This window comes from Myotis brandtii, unplaced genomic scaffold (genome assembly GCF_000412655.1).
Source record: "Myotis brandtii unplaced genomic scaffold, ASM41265v1 scaffold312, whole genome shotgun sequence".
Lineage (NCBI taxonomy): Eukaryota > Metazoa > Chordata > Mammalia > Chiroptera > Vespertilionidae > Myotis > Myotis brandtii.
This window is the reverse complement of record NW_005361955.1, coordinates 3,381,898-3,407,399: the sequence shown is the minus strand read 5'-3', so window position 1 is coordinate 3,407,399 and position 25,502 is coordinate 3,381,898. Positions and strand designations below refer to the sequence as shown.

Genomic DNA, 25,502 nt, shown 5'->3' with positions numbered 1-25,502 from the left:
GGCAGGCGAGAAGCTTGGCTTCCTTCATCACCAGGGGCAACACAAGCCTCCTGCTCGCTCCAGCTCCATGGCCACGGCCAGCTGAAAGCAGGTATCTGGGGTTTATTTATCTTCTATAATTGAAACTTTGTTGCCTTTAGTGGAGGCCACAGCCGGCCAGGGAAGGCGGGAAGCTTGGCTTCCTCCATCGCCAGGGCAACCAAGCCTCCTACTTGCTCCAGCTCCGTGGCTGCCGGCCGCCATCTTGGATGGTTTAATTTGCATATAGTCGCTCTGACTGGCTGGTGGGCATGGCTTAAGGCGTAGCAAAGGTATGGTCAATTTGCATGTTCGTCTTTTATTAGTGTAGACTAGAGGCCCAGTGCACAAAATTAGTGCACTTGTGGGGACCCTAGCGGCTGCCGGCTGGGGCCTCCCTCCCTCTCCCCTGCTGGTCCCGCCCCCTGATCGAACTCCCGGACAACTCCTGGTGGAGGGGACAATTTGCATACTATGCTTTTATTATATAGGATATTCACTCTCGCAAACGTCTTAGCAGAGATCAGTTAACATGTTCTTAGCTTCTACATTCCCCAAACTCTGATTACTCTGGGTCTTTTCTTTCATCCTGTTTTCTTCAATGGTCTGATAATCCTTTGATTTTCATTCATATTTAAGAATAAAAGACTGGGTCAATAAATAAGGGCAACTAATGCATGCTTCCTCTCTCTAGTATTAGGACTCTCTTTAGGAAGGGCCAAATACAGGCTATATGCAATATTATAAAAGGTGTCCAGTGATGGGCTTTAAGGGCATGTGTGAGGAGCAAGCGGGAATGCAGGTTGGAAGAAAAGTACACAAAGTCTTTCCTCTAGTGCAAGCATGTCAAACTCAAAGGCTAACATGGACCAAATAAATGAGGCATGCAGCCCATGGTCCACGGCCACAAGTTTGACATGCTTGCTCTAGAGGCAAATAACTTTAGTAGAAATTGCCTGCTGCTTTCTCTCCCCAGAACATTTTTTGTTGGTGGTGCCCATAGTGACCTGGAACTCTACTCCGGTGCTCTCTCAGATCCCTAAACCCACATGAGGAATGTTTCCAAGGCAGATGTTCACTTTCTTTTTTTTTCTTTTTTTAAAATATATTTTATTGATTTTTTACAGAGAGGAAGGGAGATGGACAGAGAGCCAGAAACATCGATGAGAGAGAAACATCGATCAGCTGCCTCCCGCACACCCCCCACCGGGGATGTGCCCACAACCAAGGTACATGCCCCTGACTGGAATCGAACCCGGGACCCCCCAGTCCGCAGGCCGACGCTCTATCCACTGAGCCAAACCCATCAGGGCAGATGTTCACTTTCTTGAAAGCACAGACCTGAGACTTTGCCAGAGGGGGTCATTGTTATAAATGGAATACTTTAATTTCCTGAATTTTGCTGCAGGGCCCCTTCCTGTTGGTATTGTTAGTCCCTGTAAGCTCTGCTTTTAATTTTGTTTTCCTTTGCACCTGTGTTTTGGGTTATGCTTTTTTCTTTTTGTTTTTGTTTTCATTTTGTCAATTTAATCCCATCTGTTTTCAGTTTCCCAGAAATTCCTCCTAACTTTTGGTCTACTGAAGACATGCACCTTTTCTAGTATTCCAGCAGGATTACAATTTTTTTAAATGTCTATATTAGATTATTTTAAAGGATTTTTGGTAGGAGGAAAGCTAGAAGCACTTGTTCAGACTCTCATTTTGCTCCAAAAATACAGTTTGTCCCCCTGAATTCTAAGTGCAATATTCCTTTGTAATTTAACTATTTTATTCTAAGTACCCTAAACTAGCACTTTGCCTAAGAAAATGAAGATTCATTCTTCTCACTCCTTGCTTACTGATGAACAAAATAGATTTCTCTCTGGTGTAGCTCATTTAAAAAGTGACTAAAGCCCAGTTAAGGTCAGTTCCATGAAAAAAGTGGCATGTAAATCAATATTTTTCAGAGGGAGAGAAAGCACAGTTCTAGAAAAAGAAATGATAATTTCCCCAGATTTCATTTCACTTACAAGGAATCAAGAGTAGTATTCGCCCAGCTGACGTGGCTCAGTGGTTGAGCATCAGCCTATGAACCAGGAGGTCACAGTTCAATTCCAGGTCAGGGCATATGCCTGGATGTGGGCTCCATCCCCAGTGTGGGGTGTGCAGGAGGCAGCCGATCAATGATTCTCTCTCATCATTGATGTTTCTATCTCTTTCTCCCTCTCCCTTCCTCTCTGAAATACAATATATCTGAATCAGGAATCCTTGGATGAAGTTCTTCCTTTTTTATGTAATGCATATCTTTGAGGATGGCCCCTTTGCCTCCCAGCATGTTTCTCTCAGTTCTCTCTTGCTCTCTCTGCAATCGAACCATGACCTCCTGGTTCATAGGTTGATGCTCGACCATTGAGCCACACCAGCTGGGCTTGACTCTAATATTTTAAACTGAATTGCATTAAAATCACCCATAGCATTTTTATATGTATTAAAAGAAAGCATGGATTTCTAAAGATGGAATAATATTCGTTTAAAGAAAACCTAATAAATCATCCTCAAGTGTCTAAAGAGCTATATGGTGGAAATCTATTTTCAACATCCATTATGCTAATTATAACAAGCCATTATTTTCACCAGTGGAAATCCATTGCTAACATTTATTATGCTAATTTGATCTGATATAAAACTATAAAAATAGCACAGACATTTGTAGTAGCTGTCTCTGAGGGGTAACTTTCTTATTAAATGCCAGGTGCCTACCCTGGGAGGCAAACTTTACTTAAAGCAGCTGACAACACCTACAGTGTCTTAAATAAGCACATACTACCCCACCTTATGTTTTATGACGCTTTTTTACTACTGAGAGATATTTTTTATGTCTTGTACACAAAGGGAAATAACTGAAAACACAAAGCATAATGTTAGTGACTCCAACCTTTAGAAAAAGGGCAGCAAATTCAGTCCTTATTTTGAAAATCAAAAGTAGGCTTGGAAACATGGAGTCAGAGAAGGTAACTCCTCAAGACCTTCTGATTTCCTATCCTGGTGGACTCTGCACTACCTAACGACAGTTGAACCTCGTTTATTAATTGCTATTCTAATGATCATAACATGTGAGGGCACTGGGGGGGGGGGACACCTCAACCTTTTTTTTTTTAACATTTTAACCTTGAATTAGTCATTTAACTTCTTCAAGCTTAATTTTTTTCTGATACCCATCCCCAACTCAGCCTACCACAAAGATTCTTGTTATAACCACCAAATAAAATGTCTTGCAACCTATGAAGGATTATCAAGTGGAATACAGTATTCCTTTAAATTTGTACATTACTTTTGTAGCAATAGCGGTAATTATACTAAGTCATTTTTGCTAGTGCTAAATAAATTATTCCTTAGAGATGAACCTTTCACTCCAGTGGTTACTTTATTACCAACAGATATTTATTAAAGGCTGATCATATGCACCAAATGGTACATGCTTGGAATACAAAGCAATACGGAACAGAACCCTTGCCTTGAACACGTCTAGGGTCTAATAAAGGTTCTCAGAGTCTTAGGTCATCAAGTCCAGCCACCATCTAAGTTCCCTCCACAATGCCCCTGGACAGTGGTCATGAGGGGTCGTTACTGTGTGAAGCAGCCCGACATCACAACCAAGTTCCTCTCCTTTACTGAGGTACTTACTGGAAACAAAAGCTCAATATAAAGAGGTCTGTGGCAGTGTGTGTGTGAGCCATCAACATACGTGGGAGGCAGAGTCATGGCAGTTCCTGAATGTGGGCTCCTGCCCTCCTAAACTTTTGGCTGGTTAGAGATAGGGACCTAATGCTTTGAAAATGCTGTTTCACTGACTGGGAAATCTTTTCCAAATGAAAACCTTTTTCCTGACTTATTAGTGGAGGTAGTATATACAGTATACAGTGTTGTTGTTTTTCCTTTTGTTTGCATTTTAAATCAGCAGTAAATCCTTCAATGACCTCTATCTGAGAAGGCATATGCATAGTAGAGCAATTAAGAGCATAGATTTCACAGTCAGGATATCCTTAAGCAAATTATTTGTAAACCTTAGTTTCCTTATCTATAAAGAGGGACTAATTATAGTACCTACTGAATAGGTCTATTGTGAGAACTAAGTGAGACAGTACACAATCCTTAAACTAAAGCCCAAAGACAAATAAATACTCAGGGATCTGTGAGAAATTTTTACTTGTATTATTTCAATGAGAATCTTTTAAAAAATCTGACATAAGCCGTGATCGGTTTGGCTCAGTGGATAGAGCGTCGGCCTACGGACTGAGGGGTCCCGGGTTCGATTCCGGTCGGGGGCATGTGCCTTGGTTGCGGGCACATCTCCGGTAGGGAGTGTGCAGGAGGCAGCTGATCGATGTTTCTCTCTCATCGATGTTTCTAACTCTCTATCTCTCTCCCTTCCTCTCTGTAAAAAATCAATAAAATATATTTTTTTAAAAAAATCTGACATAAGTGTATTCTGAATCACACACCTCACATATAACCAAGTATTGGCGCATGATTTTGGTGACTGTGTTTGCATTTTTCTCCTGGTCTAGTGAGAAAAGGACAGAAACAAACCCATGTGAAATTGAGGCATTTGTACTAAGAGAAAGCCAACTAACTTATGTCACATAATCTGTGCAATATGATATTTTATAAGAGTTCACAAGATAAAAGTGGTGGGGAAATTGTGTCAAAGGACCATTGGCAGTACAGGCACGATGACATTAGAGAATCAATCATGGCCCAGTGGCAGTGGGTGCTACACCGTAGTGGAGCAGGGTGCAGTTGTAGCAGGTCGTCATCTACTGTATCACAGTTTTACTGGCTGTATTAAACCATAAATTCATATTCTGGTTATGAAGCTGTAAAGGCACTATAAGCATAAAGATTTTATGCTCAGTTTTATCTTTATATATATATATATATATATATATATATATATATATCAGCCTGAATAACCAAGACTTTCTATATATATATATATGCAAATATATATATATATATATATATAACATTTTAATGAATATAACCGTATTGTGGTTACGAAAGAGTATATTCTCATTTGTAGGAAATACATACTTAAGTATTTAGGATTAAAGAGGCATATCTCCCATTTACTCTCAAATGTTTCAAGAAAAATACATCTGCGTGTGTGTATACAGTAAGTCCTCACTTAACATCATCAATAGGTTCTGCGACTTTAAGTAAAACAATGTATAACAAGACCAATTTTACACAGGCTACTTGATATAAACAAGAGTTAAGTTCCTAGGCATCTATCTCATCAACATTATAACAAAATGATGTTGAACAAAACAAAATTATTCGAGGACCTGCTATGTGTGTGTGTGTGTGTGTGTGTGTGTGTGTGTGTGTACACAGAGAGAGAATATGATAAAGGAAATGAGACATAAGCAACTGGTGAATCTGGTTAAAGGACATATGATAGCCAAAGAATTAGAGCACCTCATAGAAGGATCTAGACCAGTGATGGCGAACCTTTTGAGCTCGGCGTGTCAGCATTTTGAGAAACCCTAACTTAACTCTGGTGCCGTGTCACATACAGAAATTTTTTGAAAAAATCAACCAAAAAAATGAGTTCGCGTGTCACCTCTGACACGTGTGTCATAGGTTCGCCATCACTGATCTAGACCCTCCTTTTTTTTAAAAAATATATTTTATTGATTCTTTACAGAGAGAACGGGAGAGGGATAGAGAGTTAGAAACATCGATGAGAGAGAAACATCTATCAGCTGCCTCCTGCACACTCCCCACTGGGTATATGCCCGCAACCAAGGTACATGCCCTTGACCGGAATCGAACCTGCGGCCCTTGAGTCCGCAGGCCGATGCTCTATCCACTGAGCCAAACTGGCCAGGGCTAGACCCTCCTTCTTAAAAATACAGATCCAGAACTCCTCTAGAAATACTATTAAACTTGTGGCTCTCATCTGACATTTATCACCTGGGAAGGTATCATTAGAATGATTACAAATATCCCTTCCTCCTCTCTTTGAGAATCACTGCTACCGGAGTGGTTGTCATGGTGGAAATGCATAGTAGGATATAAGGGATTAAAACACCAATGCAGTGACCAAAGGCATCAAATTAGTCTACAAAGGATCATATTGGTGTCCTCTCAATTGGCATTTACCAGCAGTCCCGATGGAACCCTGGGGTCAGCTAGGAGCACTCTTTAGGGAACAAGAGGGAGCTACACAGGTTCAACCAAAGGGGAGTGACCATTTTCTGGAGCACTTACTCTAGAAATCAGGAACAATATAGGCTTAGAATAGAGAGGAACTGCCTCTAATGGAGTAGTCATGTATGCTAACAATTGCTGTGCCCAGTCCACTAGTGCTCTTGAAAGAGAACAATATAATGATGTCATTCCTGTCTAGTCACCCGTGATTCCATCATGTCAAATACGCTGGCTCACTGGCCCACGTGTCAGTCAAAACTTTCCAGTACATAAAGGGAGGAGCCAGAAATAAGTTTATCCAACAAAGGAGATGAAACCAAATCATGTTTTTCAACTGCAGGTCTCAAATCATAGTGGATCCTAAATATCAATTTAATGAGTCATGACCCAACTTTTATTTAAATAAAGTGGAATGCAAGAACAAAACAGGTAATTCAAACTACACTGTGCAAAGTCAGGGTAAGTATTGTTTCATGAAGCTTATTGTATCAGTGATGTCACTGAGTGCAAGGGTCACAATGTAAATGCTTTTTTATTCTGTGCCATGGGCAAAAATGTTTGAAAGCCACTATACCAGATGCCAAGAGTAAAGGCAAGAGAGTAAAGAGGAAGGGAGAGGAAGAAAGAGTAAAAAAGCAGGCCCAGCTCAAAGGAAAGTGCTGGCTAAATCACCGTAAGCTGGGCACCCAGCAACCGCTTTACTTTATGCGGAGGCTGACAAAGTCATCGTGATCTTGGATGAGAGAAATCAATCTGAGGAAAGAGTATGTGAGTGCAACTGATTATTATGTTACCATTAATAGGCTAGGACATGAAAATATTCCACACATCTGGGCTCAGTCCCCATGATCATAAAAGCCTGCACTCCTAGGAATGCTTTACTCGGAAGGAATATGGTTATTTATGCTTCATCAATTAGCCAGCTTTGAAACATCTTCACCAAATGAGGAGGGAACGAATTGCTAGGAACAGATACGGCCGCAGCACCTGCAAAAGCTGCCTTCTCTTCCTGTCCCCTCTACATCCCTCACACCCACTTTATCCAGCTTTTTCTGATCATATGCATCCTCATTAGACCAGATCAAAAGTACTATCCCCTCCATCAAAATCCTCAATATCAAGTGGGAAAAAGTCCAAAGGTATCTGTAATAATTATGAACATATAGGCAATATTTTTGAGAGACTTTCCTTACCATGGTGCTCTCTTAAGATTATTCTAATCTAAGAGTGCAAGTCAGCAGATCCAAGAGGATCTTATACTCAAAAGATACAAGAACAAAATATGTACCAAAAAAAACAAAACGTTCTTTAAACATCACAATAAAATGAAGGATCATGCTAAAGATGCACACGGTGTAGTTTTAAACATCAGAGCATATAAGCGTCCTGTCCACAAATTCTGTCCAATTTCGACTACTAAAAACTAGAGTTGGAAAAAAGGGCTGGGGTCTTCCAGCATTAATGATCACTGAAAGGAGAGATTCCTCAAGCACAAGGAAAACTGGCAGCCTCACACTGTATTTTCATTAAGCACCTTCCAGGATTACCCTGGATGCTGATTAAATCAATGTCTCATGAGCAGTGGAATGATTATTTTAAGTAAATTTATTCCTTCTAGGCCATCCAGATAAGTGACTATTGTGTTACTACAAAACCACCATTTCACTATTGACTTAGGTCTACAGCGTACTATTGAGATATTTCTTTATTCTCCACTAGTAGACATAATGAAGCCTTAAGGCTATCAGGTATTATATACTTGAGTCCTATTAGGTACTGTTCTCTTCAAAATGCTAAAACAATAACATCTTCAAAAATGCCTAAGTTTTCAGTTCTCCGTGAGCAAAAGAAAAGAGAGTCATTTAGGTCACCTACATGAGTTGGGAAGCTGATCTCAAATAGAACATTTTTCTGTTTGGAATCAGACACTCAAATCAGATTACATATACCAGACTTTTTTAAAGTGTTGAGGAGAATGTTAAGTGTAAGAGCAATTTATAACAAAAGCTAAAAGAGGCTTAATCTACTGTAGAGAAAGCTGAATCAAGCTGAACAAGCCCAAATAGGTCTTAAGAAATGTACCCGAAAGGCTGAACTTAAGGCTCAACTTTGCCTATAAATTACATGAGTTTTCACATACTTACATTACTAGTAATAGAAAATACAATGAATGCCTGGTTTTTGAGCTCTGTGCTCTTATGAGTGTTACATACAGCCCCAAAGTTTAAAATGTTTCTCAAAAATGTTGCCTACATGTTAATGAGTATAGACATCTTGGAACTTTTTTCCTCTTTAGATGTAAAAAATTATTCCAAAAAGCTAAAACCATTACAAAGGGGTGCCAGGATTATGCCAAGCCACTCCTAAACCAATTTGGCGCTCCCCCTGTGGGAATGCACTGACCACCAGGGGGGCAGCTCCTGCATTGAGCATCTGCCCCCCTGGTGGTCAGTGAGCATCATAGCGACCAGTTGTTCTGGTTGTTCTGCCCTAATGGTCGCTTAGGCTTTTATAGATAGATAGTTGTCCCTAACACCCACAGGGGATTGGTTCCAGGACCCCTGTGTGCCGGAGTCCATTCATTGTCTTCACTAGCTGAGTTTAGACAGAGACCCCCCCCCAAAAGCTAGTAGCCATTGAAAGTCCTAGTAAAGGTCAGGGCTTGAAAGTCCTAGCAAAGGTCAGGGCTGTGCACCACCCAGTTAATCTAGGAACCACTCAGTTAATTTAGGTAATAATAGTTGAAGCATCCCCACCTTAGTTCCCTTAATTCCTTAGATACTTATGTAGATCCTTGTTGATTATTGTTAATCAGATACTCCCGGAAATCTATTGATGAGCTAATCAGATACTCTGCCTACACTCGGAAATCTATTGATGAGTTAATCAGATACTTTTGTCTACTCCTGGAAATTGTCTGCTGATCTGTGTGTCATTGAAACTTCCTTACCCTAAGGGCTACTCCAGATCAATAAAAGATTGGAGCAGCCTGAGCATGGGTGGAAGTCCTTCGGGACTTGCCCGCCTGGTCCCCCAATATTGCAAAATTATCTTGTGTCTTTTTCTCTCATTTGTTGTGCGGCTCCACTTTCAGATACCGAACCCTACTCCACGCAGAACGTGGAGGGAGTGTTACTCGACACCTGTGGATCCCAAAATTTGAGGATGTTCAAGTTCCTTATGTAAAATGGAATATTATTTGCATATAACTTCCACACATCCTCCCATATACTTTAAATATCTCTAGATTATTGAATGCTATGTAAACAGTAGTTCTACTGCATTGCTTAGAAACTAACGACAAAGAAAAAAATTTGTGTATGCTCAGTAGAGACTCAACCATCGTAAGCCTAACTACAAGGTAACATTTTCTCCAAATATTTTCCATCCGTGGTTGGTTGTATCTGCAGATGAAGAACCCACAGATGCAGAAAGCCAACTATATAGCCTTACTCGACAAATCACTAACGGCTGGGTTCAACACAGGAGGAAAGTAAGAATTCTTCTCTCTCCTGGCAGGCAGTATCTTCTGTTTCTATGCCAACAGCTCCCCCAAACTGCGGGCTCCAAGGAGGCCCTGCATCTACGTCACAAAGTATACCCAGTCTCCCGCTTCTGTACACATTTTACAGCCGTAAGAGTCTATGCCCAGTAAGTCCTTAAGCTCCTTGAAGGCAGGGACTGCCCTTGTCCATCTATATATGCCCCTTACACATAATCATTCAACTGCTGTTCACTGAGCTGGAAACTACCCAGGCCTCCAACCTGAACAGAGTATTCCTGAAGCTGGGTTAGAGGAAAGAACCTGAGAAGGTAACAGAAAAAGAAAAGAAATATGCTCTCTACACTAAAGATACAAGGGGCCACCCCTGAGGTCATTCCTTCTATTTTTCATTTGTATTTTCTTTTAATAATCCTAACGAAACATGGGCATTATAAAACAGAAACTCAAAATACTATCTTCTGTAAAAACCTCCAAAGTATCTATAGTAGTGTTTAACAAAGTTTGTAACTAGCTATTCAAGTCAGTAACATTTATTGCAATCTTAGAGGCATAAAGGAGTTTTTGTTGTTTAGGTAAAAGCCTACAACCTGAGCTGCCTCTCCCTAGCGCAGTGTGCTTGGGAATGACACTTAGCATCCCAGAGCTTCCATTTTCCTAGGAAGGAATAATTATACCATTGGGTAGTTATATCCTCCCAACCATCCAAACTAAATAAATATAAATTACATAAGAGGTTAGGAAAAAAAAAAACACAAGAAACACCTTAATGATTATCTCATCCAATCACTAGTCTAAAGATAATCTTGAGTGGTGGTGGGGGAGGGTGGGGAGATGCAGACACACTGAGATACGGTGAAACTAGAGTATTACAGTAAGTCCTATTAGAGAGCCAACAGATACCAAGAGAGAAGAGGGCACGGCAATCCCCAGCCCTTAGAAGCTGAGAGCTAAGGTAAGCACTATCTACACATCAGCCCGTTTAATCCTCACAAATACTTTGCAAGTAGATATTATTTCACGTGACTAATGAGGAAACTGAGGCTTGGGAATATAAAAATCTTAACAGCTATTAAAAAGGCAGACCCTACCGTTTTAAGGACATGTACTTCCAGCTGCCAACTCGTTAACAACTAAACTGGAAAGTAGCTCATCTCTCAGAACTTAGAATGCAAAAATGCTCAACCTTATATATTTTTTGTTTTTTTTTAATGCTTAGGAAAAGAATACTCAAACTTGTTCCCACATAAAACAGTTATTCTTGCAAATACTGTTCAGCAAGCAATTTTAACTTGGAGCAGATCATTTAAAAATAAATATACCTTAGGATGAGCAGGAAAATCACTTTGACACATTGTGGAATAATCTTCCAATGTCAATGTTCATTCTCCTTGTGCCCCTCCCCCACCACATTAAGAAAGTTTTCCCCCCAAATATTTGCTCTCTCTCAGCTATGGGAAAGGAATGTTCACAACTGTTTTTCATTAGGATATGTGCTGCATACTTCCAATGACAGGAATGATCTTGGAAGGTTTTTTTCCCCTATCTCTAGTTCTCTGATGGTCAATTTGTCTATCAACCAACACATATTTATCTAAACCTCTAGACACATAAGGAGTGTCTTCCCATTCCAGCCCCACTGGAGGAAGTTGGAAAGGAAAGGACTTTCTGGAGTGAACTGCTCAGGCCCTAGGATCCAAAGATAACATTTAAAAGACTTACATGTTCTGGCACTTGAAAATAAAATTAAAAATACCAAGCTGTTATCTCTAAGGAAAACAACCAAAATTAACAGCACATAGCCACAAAGCCAAGTAAAGAAACATGTTAAGTCTATGATAGACGAGGGGGCATAGTAAAAAGCACATAAAACAGATGCCTCACTTACGTTTTTCATCATCAGCATGCACCAGAGATGCTGCCCTGGACAGAACATCCAACGGTGTCTCCATTCCTGGTTGGAGCCTAAAAGGAAAGCAAAAGAGAGAAATACAAGTCTTTAGACAGAATTTGAAAGACACTTTTGGAATTCTGGTCATTCACAACTGGAATGATTGCCCCATAAAATGCAAATCACTCTTCTGAAGATAAAATTCTTCCCATTCCGGGAAGACACTGCATGGACTAGGTTCAGGAGCACAAGAGAAAAGGGTTAAATTCCATTCAGTCTACTGAGCTAAACCTTGCCGATTCCAGGAAGCAGCTTGTGTCAGAACTAAAAGAAGGGATATTGTGAATATTCATGCCCATGTTAATTGTGCTTATAAATGTTTATGTGTGCGCGTAACAACATGCCTGGACAGACATACCCAGTAAAAACTAACTTTTCGGAACAAAGGCAGCTCTATGAACATAGCATTACTACCAGTCTGAGATTTTTGTTGTGGTGGTGGTGGTTGCTGGTTTATTAGTTTTAACAAAAATTACTAAGATTGAACCTCCTTTAGCTGAGAGAGACTCTGCAGGACCATGTAGCTTAATGTATGCAGCGTACTCATCACAAGTTGTATGTGGATTCCATCGGTGAGTCAAATGGCATTTTAAGTCCAATAAGAACCTTTATTTTAGCCCTAACCGGTTTGGCTCAGTGGATGGAGCGTCGACCTGCGGACTCAGGGGTCCCAGGTTCGATTCCGGTCAGGGACATGTGCCTTGGTTGCGGGCACATCCCCGGTAGGGGATGCGCAGGAGGCAGCTGGTCAATGTTTCTCTCTCATTGATGTTTCTAACTCTCTATCCTTCTCCTTTCCTCTCTGTAAAAAGTCAATAGAATATATTTTAAAAAAAAAAAAGAACCTTTATTTTAAAATGTCATGTTTTGGCCCTGGCCTAGGTTGCAGGGTCAATCCCTGGCCCCAGTTGGGGCGCATGTGGGAGGCAATCAATTGATGTGTGTCTCTTTCACATCGATGTTTCTCTCTCTCTCTCAAGAATAAAAATAAAATAAAATCATGTATTGTAGTGTATGTACAATCACCACCACCTATCATCAATTTATCTAGCACCATATTTCTAAAAATACCTTAACTACATCCCATTAAAGATGATCAGAGTTTAGTCAGCATTCTTCAGCATTTACTGAGTACCTACTATGTATATGCAGTTACAAGATGTAGCGAGCCAGCTTTTCTTTATAATATTCATACTTCAAGCATCCAAAGAAAGAGCAACTCTTGATCTTGCAATGTGATTTCATTCAGTAAACATTAAATATCTACCAGGTGCTGAGGCAGGAAAATGAACACAGCCCAGTGGGTGCCTTCAAAGAGCTTTCAATCTGTATAGAGACATGCCTACAAGAAATCTAGTTTAAGGCAGTATTTTTCCAAAGTGTTTTGCACTGGATGTTCACATGTTATATGAAAACAATTTCTTCTATGATAAATAAGTTTTCAGAAACACTGGAATAAACCAAATTAAGCCACTTATTTTCCTTCCTGTGTTTTGATATGCTTCTTGCTATGCCTTACACAGGGGGCAAAGGCAGTGCGGATGGCAGCTCTATGTACTCGAAATCTCTCAAACCTCACTGGCCATTCTTTTAACCTGAAGCATCTCTCAGGGAATACTTAGGGAAATAATGGATTAAGGCACAATGCACTCAGTGTCAAACAGCGCTACAAACTAAGTCCCAAAGAAATAGATGAACTCTGAAGGGCTTTGGTGAGAAACAACCTGAGCTGAGCCTCTGAGGAACATTTATGGAAGCACTCCAGAAGAACATAAGCAGAAACCAGTTAAGAGCAAGTTGCCCAAATCAGCTAGAAAAACAAACTGGGGATAGGAGGTAAGAGACAAGGATAGAACCATATCCTGGAAGGACTGATAGCTCTGGCAGGATTTGGGCTTGATTTTTGCATGCATTAAGGAGCCACTGAAATCTCAGAGCAGAGAAATCACTTGCCCACCTAAGTGTTCTGTGCAAATCATTCTGGTAGCACCGTGTAGAATGGAATAGAGCCATTCTACAAAAAGGGAAGCCAAAGGCAGGGTGGGTGATCTGAAAGTACAGCTCTGTGGCCCGGCCGGTGTGGTTCAGTGGTTGAGTATCGACCCAGGAACCAAGAGGTCCCTGGTTTGATTGCTCGTCACGGCACATGCCTGGGTTGTGGGCTCAATCCCCAGTGCGGGGTGTACAAGGGCAGCCAATGGATAATTCCTCTCTCATTGATGTTTCTATCTCTATCCTCCTCCCTTCCTCTCTCTCTAAAAAGTCAACAAAAACATATTTTAAAAAAAAAAAGATACAGCTCTGAGGCATACAGAAGGTAATGGGACATTCTCGTGGGAGCAGTGGGGATGAGGCAGCAGAACTGACAGGTTGGAAAGTCTCAAGATGTGAGAGGAGATCAAGTGAGGGCTTCCTCTCTCTCTAAAAAGTCAACAAAAACATATTTTTAAAAAAAAAAAAGATACAGCTCTGAGGCATACAGACGGTAATGGGACATTCTCGTGGGAGCAGTGCAGATGAGGCAGAACTGACAGGTTGGAAAGTCTCAAGATGTGAGGGGAGATCAAGTGAGGAAAGACTAACTGGAAGGGCATGGTCATAAACCAGTTAATTTCTTCTTTTTCAGAGACAAGGGAGGATGAGCAAAATCAGAGGTAAAACAACTGATACTCACAGTCCTAATCTCCTGAGTAAGATAGGAAAGATCATCTCCTGTAAGGATTGATTTGTAAACTTGTTCAAAAGTGGAGAAAACAAAGGTTTGGAAGGAACAGACTGATAGGAAAAGGTCTGCTGAACTCCCAAGAACTCAGTTAACATTCTCCTCACCTAAGCCAGTTTCCTATTCAGGCAAGGTTTGAGTTTAAAGTCTCTTATTTTTATTAAGTAAATAATGATAAGCATTCTACTCCTTAATGTAGTATTTAGACTCCAATTCTTTAATTTCCCCGTTAAGTTTAAGGACAACACTTCCAAAATTCCAAATCCAAATAGATATATATTAGCATATGCCTTAAGTATGCACAGAAGTGTTATGCAGAGAAGCAAAATATCAAAGTATAAAAATATCAAATGACATACAGCAGACCCAGAATTCTAGCATTGTAGAAGATTAGATATTGAAGTTTGTTCAGAATCTATGAAATCTACACCCCCAAGCAACTTACGGTCAAAGTAGGTAGTAGATAAGAAATTAGGTATTTAAGGTTCAACTGCAAGGCACCTGCCATCTGCTGCAACCTCATTAATGAAACCAACCAATTTTTATTACACAATTATTCTGAGTTCAGCAAAGTACTCAAGAGAGGTTGAAGAGAAGATATGATCCCTGCTTTTAAGGAGTTATAATCTTGTTTGTAAACCTAAAGTATGTGAAATAGGATAACAACAGACAAATTTAAAAGAGCACAAAAAAAAGACTAAATATAATTTACATCCAAAATGTGTATTATGTAATAAAATAGAGATCAGTGCCGGTTAAGTGGTTACCTTGTGAACATCTATTCTTAGGTGGTGTGTATACGTGTGTGTGTGTGTGTGTGTGTGTGTTTCAGAAAGCCACATCGAAGTTTCCTTCCCCAGTTTTAGCATATGCCTTAAGTATGTTAGCATCATAGACGATTAGATATTTAAGTTTATTCAGAATCTATGAAATCTAAAGCCCTCTCTGACCTGTGGATCACACTTTGATTATTTCCTGGGTGCAAGGAAGTATTGCAACAAGGATCAACAGCCTGAGCAAAGGCACAGAGGCAGGAATGAGAGGCCAGGACAAGGAGACAGACCAGCCAGTAAAAACTGAACTTCCTTGTTAAGAAGCAGAAGCAGCTAAGTTTGGGTCAGCATAATGTGGATTTAGGAAAGAGCTGAAGGCTACCCAGACAGGTCCACACTTAACGTAGTAGGCAACAGGCGGTCACTATCAGTCCCTGCGCAGGCTGATAATATGATGTTAATGATATTTTAGTTTAGCAGTTCTGGGAGGATGATTTGACTTGAGGGAGTGAAGTGGGAAGTCACTGGAAGCAGATCAGTTAGGAGGCTTCTGTAGGAACCAGGTGTGAGATAAGGACAATAGGGCTGGTAATAACACAATAAAACAGGTGGGAGATGAAGACCAGGGACTAGGCATTATCTAGCCACAAAAGACCTAAGCAAATAAAGGTGAAAGATAACAGTAATTTGTTTAAAGTCTTCTGAATTTTATGTCTTGTACAATATCACAGTCCAACAAACCCAATAAAATATATTAGTAAGCCCTGGCTGGTTTGGCTCAATGGATAGAGCGACGGCCTGCAGACTGAAGGGTCCCAGGTTTGATTCTGATCAAGGACACATGCAGGCTCGATGACCCCATTAGGGGTCGTGCAGGAGGAGCTGATCAATGATTCGCTCTCATCCTTGATGTTTCTCTCTCTCCCTCTCCCTTCCTCACTGAAATCAATAAAAATATATTTTAAAATTATATATATATGTAATGTGGCAGAAAAAAACTATGGTTACAGTATTTGATGGAGGGTCACACTATATTGAGAGGCAAATTAGCATCATGGCTATGTAAGAGGATGATCTTTGGATGCCAATCTGAGTTTAAATCAGCTCAGCCTCTCTCTGTCTATGTGACCCTGGGAAGTAACTTTACCTCGGTTTCCTCATCTATTAAATGGGGTAAATATTAATATTACCTCCCTCATATGTTAGGATTGTTATGAGAAGTGAATGGGCTTTATATGTATTAAAATTACTTGTCAAAATAAATGCAAATATAGTAAATAAATTGCAAATGACAGTAAATGTATTTTTAAAAAGACAGGGCAGCCCTAACCGGTTTGGCTCAGTGGATAGAGCATTGGCCTGCGGACTGAGGAGTCCCAGGTTCCATTCCGGTCAAGGGCATGTACCTTGGTTGTGGGCACATCCCCAGTGGGGAGTGTGCAGGAGGCAGCTGATCGATGTTTCTCTCTCATTGATGTTTCTAACTCTCTATCCCTCTCCCTTCCTTTCTGTAAAAAAACCAATAAAATATAGTTTAAAAAAATAAAAAGACAGGGCACTGGCCACTACATTAGAGTAATCTGGGAAGACTTCTCTGAGGAGATGAAAGTTGAGACCTAAAGGATGCAAAGGATTAAAATTATTAAGGAGGCAAGGGCGAGGACAAATAACTTTTGGAAAAAAAATCCAAGTCAGACCAAAGCTGGACATGTGGATATGGAGGAGTGCTGTGGCCTGACCACAGTTCAGGGAGGTGAGGTGGGAAAGTGGGCAAGGGCCCGATCATGCATATCCTGTAGGGCACAATAAAGCTGAGATGGTATTCTAAGCCAGTGAAAAGCCCTTGAGTGGTTTGAATAGTTGTAAGTAGGAGAGTGACATGTCTGGTTTATTTTATATCCTTTATGAACCATAAATCATCTACTACCTTTTGCAAAAGATTATGCAACATCCGGAAAATAAATCTAAGTACATCCCAAAAGTCTTTTCATCTCTGTGATAGTTTTTATATTATGAGATCAGGATAACCAAAAATATAATAACTCAAAATGCTAACTAACACCTGGACATAATAACAAAGTGAGAGGGATGTGCTTCTGGAAAAAGAAAACATGTATTTGTAAAGCTGCTATACTGTACTGAAATCCATTTTTGCTCTAACTATGGTTAGAGCAAAACCACTTTCTTTCATGGTTGTTGTCAACATGAATATTAGTCATGATGACTAGAACATACATTTTGTTTTGTAATTTCTTTTTCCAGCAATAGTCATGTGTTTTCTCTGCCAGCCCACCTTCTTTTCCTCAGATGCCCTTATCTTTAATAATATGTTCTTCCAAATAGCTTAAGGTTGAAAATTAGAGAACATTCAGTATCAATTCAAAAGCTACTAAAACTTCGGGGCATTCAGTGCAAATGACAAGCTCAGCTATAAATATGAACTCCATTATGTTGGCCTTCCACAAAGAACCGTCCAATTTTGATCAACAAGGGGACAAGGGCCCCTATCTGGGGAACAGAAATATGGGCTGTATTAGGTTGTATTTTTTTTCAGACAAGGGAATGGACTTTCAAGATATGTATGAAAGTGTTCCAAGGAGATTCCCAAGGTGAAAGCTGCAGCACCAGGCTCGCCTTACTGCCTGGATCTTCTAGTAATAGTGGCTAACTACAGTATGAGAACCAATGGGTATAGAGAGAAGCGCATTCAAACATCCGGATGTTCCTGCCACTCTGTCACTTGGCCAAAAGCCAAAATCAGGAAGACATCAACCTCCAATGGACTCTTCAGAATCCCTAATCCCTGTTGCCCCTGTTCTATCACCCTATCCCCCCATCAGGACCACCTCCCTGGGCTAATCCAATGTGGCCTCGTTAATAAAGTACAACCATAGGACAAGCCTACAAGTATGAACTAGCACAGGGTGTATGACCCTTTTGACTGTCAAGAATTTAGAGGCTTTCATTGGGTATCTCCACTCTCTGAACCCCAGAAGCTCTCTGAACCCCGTCCTCTTGCAGGGTTTTTATGGAGGCTTCATTTTACAGGCATAATTGATTAACTCACTGGCCACTGTCTAGTGCAGTGATGGCGAACCTATGACACGTGTGTCAGAGGTGACACGCGAAATCATTTTTTTGGTTGATTTTTCTTTGTTAAATGGCATTTAAATATATAAAATAAATATCAAAAATATAAATCTTTGTTTTACTATGGTTGCAAATATCAAAAAATTTCTATATGTGACACGGCACTAGAGTTAATTTAGGGTTTTTCAAAATGCTGACACGCCGAGCTCAAAAGGCTCGCCATCACTGGTCTAGTGAATCAACATCCATCCCCTCTCTATTAAATACATAGAGACTATCCAGAAAAGGAAGAGGAAACTTACTGCCCTGGAGTGGCAGACACCGAATGCAGCCACACTGTGCTCGATTTAGCTAGCTGTCCATCTCAGAGAGAGGAATAAGTGAAATAAAATCTCAGACCAATCATCACCAGATTCTGGTGGCCCCATGCAAGCCTAGCTTCAGGCACATGAGGTAGATGTGCATTAACATCCTCCTCGCTGTTCTTCCTCACAGTGTGTCCTAATTGCTGCCCCCCTATATTTTTGCAACACACATTTTTCCTATAAACACCCAATTCTCAGATCATCCTCTCTGTTCTTCCTGATAAAAATATCTCTCATCTGTGTAAGGCTTTTTTCTTCTCACACTTTACTCTCTGTTAAGTCAGTTGAGCCAGGACCTGACTGAAGTTTGAGCCCTACTTCAACCCTTTCACTCATTCAATCAACAATAAGTCAATGAAAGCCTATTTTGTTCTAGGCTTTGCTCTAAATGCCTAACACTAAATGTATGGGCCAGTCATTTACCCTCTCCATAACCAAGTTTCCTCACTTAAAGAAAATCATAGTAACGCTGCTTACTTCACAGTTCACAAGCTTGGCATGTGGATTAAATGACATAATGAAGCCAAAATTGCCTTGTAAACTCAAGAAATACATGTTCTCATCCTGCCACTATCACCATCTTATAGCTGTGCAGCACATACTTTTCAAAAGCACATTCACATAAATTACCTCACTAGATTCTCAATGAGTGTTGACCAAATACGAGTATTAGTATTCTTCTACAGATGAAAAACCAAAGTGCCCAGAACATAAGTGACTTCTAAAGAAGCTGAGCCTGGAATCCAAGTCTCCTCACTCACCATCGAGGGCTATTTTTACTATTCTTAAGCTGATTTTCATGAAGTGCTTTTGGAGAAAAGCACAGTTATTATCAGAACAACAACAAAAACAACCTTCCCTCAGCAACCAAGGCAAGACAGCTAGTCTGTGCTCTTTCTCCTACACCTTGAGACATGAATCAGGCAATAGCCTGATAGTTTCTAAAGTAAGCAAGGGGAAGCAAGCTCTCTCCTTCCGGGCACATAAAAACCATGCCTTATTTTACGGTCTTTGAACAGAGACAGGCATGGAATCACATGAATAGTAACCAAGACAGGTAAGAAGATGCTCACACCAAGTCAGTTGATGGTGAGAGTGGGGCAAACAACACAGACTTCAAAGCTATCGGATTCCTGGGGCCGCAGCCACATAGGAATTAAACATAAGGCCTAAGGACTTCAGGCTCCAAGGCTCAGTGCTAAGGAGGATTGCTTCTACTTGGTCCTGCTCAAGAAAACCTGTTAACCTGCAGCAGATGACAGTTAAGGTGCACAAGCAGGGTGTCCAAGATTCAACTTAACTCTGATACGATCGACCTGGAGCTAGAATCAGATCCCACAGGTTAAGGACTCAGTCCCACAAGACTGCCCTCCACTTCAGACACACAGGTATCTGAGTCCAGGCTGTTACCTGTGCTTCTAAAAACTAGCTATAATATAAATACTACAGTAGGTTCTCACAACTCCCGACTTGGGTTCAATTAATTTGCTAGAGTGACTCACAGAACTCAGAAAAACATGTTACTTACTAGGTCACTTGGTTATTGTAAAAGGAACAGCTGGATGAAAGAGATGCATAGGACGCACAGGATGAGGTATGTGGGAGAGGGGCATGGAGCCTCCATGCCCTCTCCAGGTACACCACTCTTTGCTGAATTTCCTAGTGTTCAACGACCCAGAAGCTCTCTGAACACCGTCCTCTTGGAGGGTTCTTATGGAGGCTTCATTATACAGGCATAATTGATTAAATCACTGGCCACTGTCTAGTGAATCAACCTCCATCCCCTCTCCCCTCCCCAGAGGCGGGAGCAGGAATGAACGTTCCAACCTTCTAATCCCGTGGTTGGTTCTCCTGGCAACCAGCCCCATCCACAGGTGCTTCCACAAATCACCTCATTCACATAACAAAAGACACCTTTGTCACTCTCAACCCTGGGGAAATTCCAAAGGTTTGGGGAGCTGTGAGTCACACATAGTGGATGACGAAATATGTATGAAAAATATATTTTGGTCATGAGTATTTATTCAAAATACTCTTTCCATAGTCATACTACCAAAGATAGAACATAAGTCCAGCTTTCCTTATCTAGGTATGTTCCAGGCATGAATAATTAACTGACCCATATTGCCATAATCTGAAGCAGCATACCAGGCACAATGTCAGACAGACCTGGCCAGATTCCACTTACATCCAATTTCTTACTTGTACACATAACCATTCTTGAAAATGCATTTTGAAGGCCAAATGTCTAAAATCTGAACAATATACCCACGTTTTATGCTTACTTCCAGGTGTGTGTGTGTGTGTGTGTGTGTGTGTGTGTGTGTAAAATCCCTAATTAGGCTTCTTTCAAGTGCTAGTCAACTTCAGGCATAGCCTCAGAATGAGAGCCAGCTTTGTTGGCAGCCCTTCCATTGGCTTAGAACACTAATCAACTAGGTAAATTGATACAGGTGTGTACCCTCCCCTTAATGTCCCTCCAGTGAAACCTCTGCAGGAGATAGGTAGGTCTATGGGTTGGGCAGCCAACAATCTAACTTCCCAAGTGGGACACATTAAGTATCAGGAACAAGGTTACGTCAGGAGCCTGCCATCAACTCAGCTGTGCCTTTGCTCAACTCCACCTCCCGTCACATCAAGAGATGGAGGTGCCAGTTAGCTTGGGCTGAATACAGGTAGCACTCGGCATGGAAACCCCTGATGGAATGCTCAATTAACTACTTTAGGTGTTCTGATGCTAAAATGGCCCAAGACTAGATTCCCCGGGGCTAGGGGAGGGGAACAAAAGGACAGAAGGATCAGATATTTAGTCATCCTGACCCTGGCAACAAGAGCTGCCAAACAGTGCCTCCATGCAAAACTAAAATCCTAGTTATCATAAAATGCAGTTTGCTTTCAGTGCAAACTGCGCAAATGCACAGACTATCTGAAAGCTGACCATGGGTGAGTTGAGGGCCATCTATTTAGGCTTAAAACTGCAAAATCAAACTTAGGTTACAGCCTATTTCATGACCTTTATGTGAGGCTGCCCAGTGCTGGTGTAAAATGCTTACTGCTGGCTGATTTCACCCATCTCCCTACAGTGTCCCCTGGAAGTACTACATGGTGGGCCCACACCGACACCACTGTGTCCAAGGAGGAAAAATAAAATTCCCATCTGGACTTTTTGAGCAGACTACCAACTCCCACCCTTTTGTAACACTGTTGTCAAAATAAAAATGAACTACCTTTTTCTATCTCATATTTAGGCTGTTGTGAATCTGTCTCACTTTCAAGATCTGAGCCTTGTACAGCACCACATAATAAATAAGAGAAACTTTGGAATTTTAATTTACTCTGGATATGTTTGTTCCTGCCATTTGTTTTATTTGGATATTTAGACTTTCCTATTCACAAGTACCACGGTGCCTCATCCTCTCAGGAACTTATTACCCCCAAGAATGAGATACATAAATTTGCAAGTTGGCAAACTTCCATAATGCTCCAGGTCTAACTCTCCACTGTTCCCAAATCTTAACCATCAGCTTAGGAAGAGCCTAAAGTCTTCTAACCCATGACACGTTGTATCATTAGGAAGCACGCTAGTTCTCCACATCAGTAAATACAGTCAGTTCTCATTATTCACCATAGTTATGTTCTATAAAGTCTCTGTGAACACTGAATTAGCAAACACTGAACCATTACTCCTAGGGGAAAGACAGGGTTAGGTTCCTGCAAGCCTCGGTTACAACATTTTTGTCAACTGATCAATACATAATCTTGTTTTATGAGTGTTTCTATTTAAAGGCACCTTATTTGATATCTGTTGTGATTCATTAACACTGATCTCCAGGCCAACAGCATTATAACTCATGCCTGGACAAAACTTATCTAAATGCGCTTCTTTTTAATGTAAGGCACATGACAGACTTCTCACTCTTAGGAACACTTAGCACTTCGGTATTATGCTTTTTAAACAGCAAAACCGCCAACAAAAAGCCCCCAGATGAGAAAAACATGGCACTCAATAGACTGCAACAGCATACTTGTTTACAGTATGAGTTGAAACAAGGAGGCAGAGTATTGTTTTGTTCAACCTCGGCTGGGAGCATGCATTTCAGAGACTCACATTTTTTTACCACTCTGAGCATGTGCATGAATGATTGCAAAAGGGCTGCAAATACTGTTTTGGGAATCACAAAAACATTTTAGTAAGTAGACAGATTCTCAAATACGGAGTCCACAGAAAATGAGAATAATGAGGATCAACTGCACGTTTATAACACCTGAGACACGAGAGACAAGATTTTCTTTCTTTGCAAATGAGCTATTACACTATATCCCAGGTAAAAAAAAAAAATTTCAGGTGTCAGCACCTCCCGCATACAACTCCCTCCTTTCCTACCTTGGCAGTTTGTACTAGCAAGATCTGACAGTCCGATTTCTAAATTGCTGTTGCTTTAATGTGGACTGATCCTAAATGGCTACCGGCTGATTGGCAGCACTCATTTGTCTCAACCATTAAACTCCCCCATATAGATTCATCCAATAACTTTAAATACGCTCCCTAAAAGAATTACAAATCAGCCTCAGTTCACATTTCTTCTAGAAACTTCTTAATTAAAACTTTCTCTGTCACCAGGTTCTCATAACTGCAACAGCTTATCTAACAAAGGCCAAAAACAGACAATTTGATGTTAAAATCTCTACACAGTGTCAGAATTTTATTTACATTAGAATTATGCCAATGCACAGGGGTGGGCAAAAGTAAGTTAATAATAATATAATAATAATTAATAAATAGAAGAATAAACTACTGCATACTAACTACTGTAAACCTACTTTTGCCCACCCCTGTTCTTGACTTACCTCCTGAACTTACAATTCTTATTATTTTACTGTCATATTCGAAGTTGCAAAAACAACTTTTATTATAGTTGTTTTACTTATTATTTGATTAAGGCAAACTAAAAGTTGCACAGCAAAACTATCCAGGAGAGATAACCTAAAAAGACACAAAGTAAAATCTTCCTTTGGATTTTTTTTTTTTTGGCAACCAGCAGAGGTTGGTAACAAGGCGACTCCATAAGGAGATAAAAGGAATTTCCCCTTACAGAACTCTTATCAAACGGAACATTTAAAAGTGAAAGTTTTTAGTTTCATAATTATCATGTCCGTTAAAATCTTAAGGTAAAGTCCTAGTCCTAAATCAGTTGGGGGGAGTGGCAACGACTGTGTTTATGAAGCTCTCTCACGTCTTCAAAGACTTTTATAAATAACATAACACAAGTATTTTTCAAAGCACATTATTCCCTCTAATTCCTGAGACTCTGTAATGTATTAGGGCAGATATTATCACCCCCTTACAGAGGAAAATAAAAACACGAAAGGTTAAAGAGAACTTTTCCTGGTCACAAACTTACAAGGTGACAAAGTCAGGACTTGAACTCAAGTCTCCAGACGTAATCCAGAGCTGTTTTTACAACACACACAGTTTTGGAATGCAGTCCATGATTATTTAGAGCAGAATTATTTTCTTAATGGTATTGTTTGTGTCAACATAAAAATTATTTGCATTTCCTTCTAAATCAGTGGTTCTCAACCTTTCTCTGTTATGGGGTGGGGCCACAACATGAGTAACAAAGAGAATTTCTGGAGGATGAGGCCCAGAAATCAGCATTTTAAAGATTCCCAGGTGGTTCTAATGTGCAGCCAAGGTTGAGAAGCACTGTTCTAAATGGAAAGCAAAGGCAGGCTTCCCAAAAGTGAAAAAAACCACGGCAGGGGAAATCAACTTGGGATTAAAATTTTACCAAAGTTAAGCAACAAATTGAGGGGTTTACATGGGGGAGGTGACTTTTCAGCTAGATATAAAAGGAAATGCACAGAAAACACACACACAACTGTGTCTTGAGTATGAGGCAACAAACTGCCTAGGAAAGTATTTCTAAGCCCATTATTTAAAATTAGAGCATTGAGATTTAGAGATGCTCAAGTCTGAAATACAGCCTTAAGGCTGCTGACCCCAAAACCCTAGCAGGAAACAATGAATGTTACAAGCCTGTGGGCGCAGAGACTAGAGCAGAGTTAAAGTTTGGTCTGCCAAAATGGTATGCAAAACTGACCTTTATATACTAATAGAATAATTAACATTCAATGTTTTTGCCTTTGGGTGTTCAAAGGAAACATTTGCGAGCCTTCATTTTCGTCAGGTAGGCTTAGGTTTAGAAAAAAAAAAGGTTTTCAAACTCTACAAAACCGGTCGGTAGTACCTTATAAATAAAGGGGGCCACCAGTTGCTGATAAAAACTGGAAGAGCGGCCTCCAGCCCCGTCCGCAGGCTGCTGGTTCTTATTAACCAGAGAAGGAAATCCAGCTAGCAAACATACAGCACCAATGATCAAAGTGAAACCGATTTTTTTATATCCTCTATTTTAAGTAGACGAACACATGCCAATAAAGCGCGTAAAGTTAATAGCAATAGCAAGTACTGTCATCTTGAGACATGTAAATGTCTCCGTGTAATGAATCAAAGAAGACTTTAAGCAACACACAAAAAGGAGACCTTTGCTTTTCGGCGAGGCCTGCACTCGTGCAGGAAGAGTGTGTGGTTTGGTTTTGGGGAGGGGGCAGGAAGTCCACCGAGAGCAAAGAGACCGGTCCCGGCTGCCCATCCTCAGCCCTTCCCGCAGTCCCGCACACAGCCCTCCGGTGCCGCTGGCCGGGACCAAAAGGGACGCGGGGCGCCGGGCCCCCTTCCTGCCCCGTCTCCCCCACTCTCGGGACGCCTGCCACTCGGGAACCCCTCCAGGAGCTGCACATCTACCTCCCGAAGAGCCGGGCGCTTCGGTTCCCACCCGGCGCCTCAAGTGTCCCCGCCAAGAAGGAGCCACCGCCTCCTCGCAGG

At 40.8% G+C, this 25,502-nt stretch overlaps 1 protein-coding gene across 4 annotated transcripts in view; it reads right to left on the bottom strand.

Moving 5' to 3' along the window:
- VGLL4 (vestigial-like family member 4) overlaps positions 1-25,502 on the bottom strand; it is a 147,430-nt gene that overhangs the window by 120,489 nt on the left and 1,439 nt on the right. For 3 of the 4 annotated variants that reach the window (XM_005870054.2, XM_005870053.2, XM_005870055.2), the window contains exon 2: positions 11,604-11,680. In XM_005870054.2, the coding sequence (XP_005870116.1) occupies positions 11,604-11,667 (64 nt within the window). In that variant the 5' untranslated portion in view covers positions 11,668-11,680. Of the gene's footprint in view, positions 1-11,603; positions 11,681-25,421; positions 25,441-25,502 lie in introns of those variants that run through there. The other variant, XM_014542745.1, reaches the window with a different exon arrangement.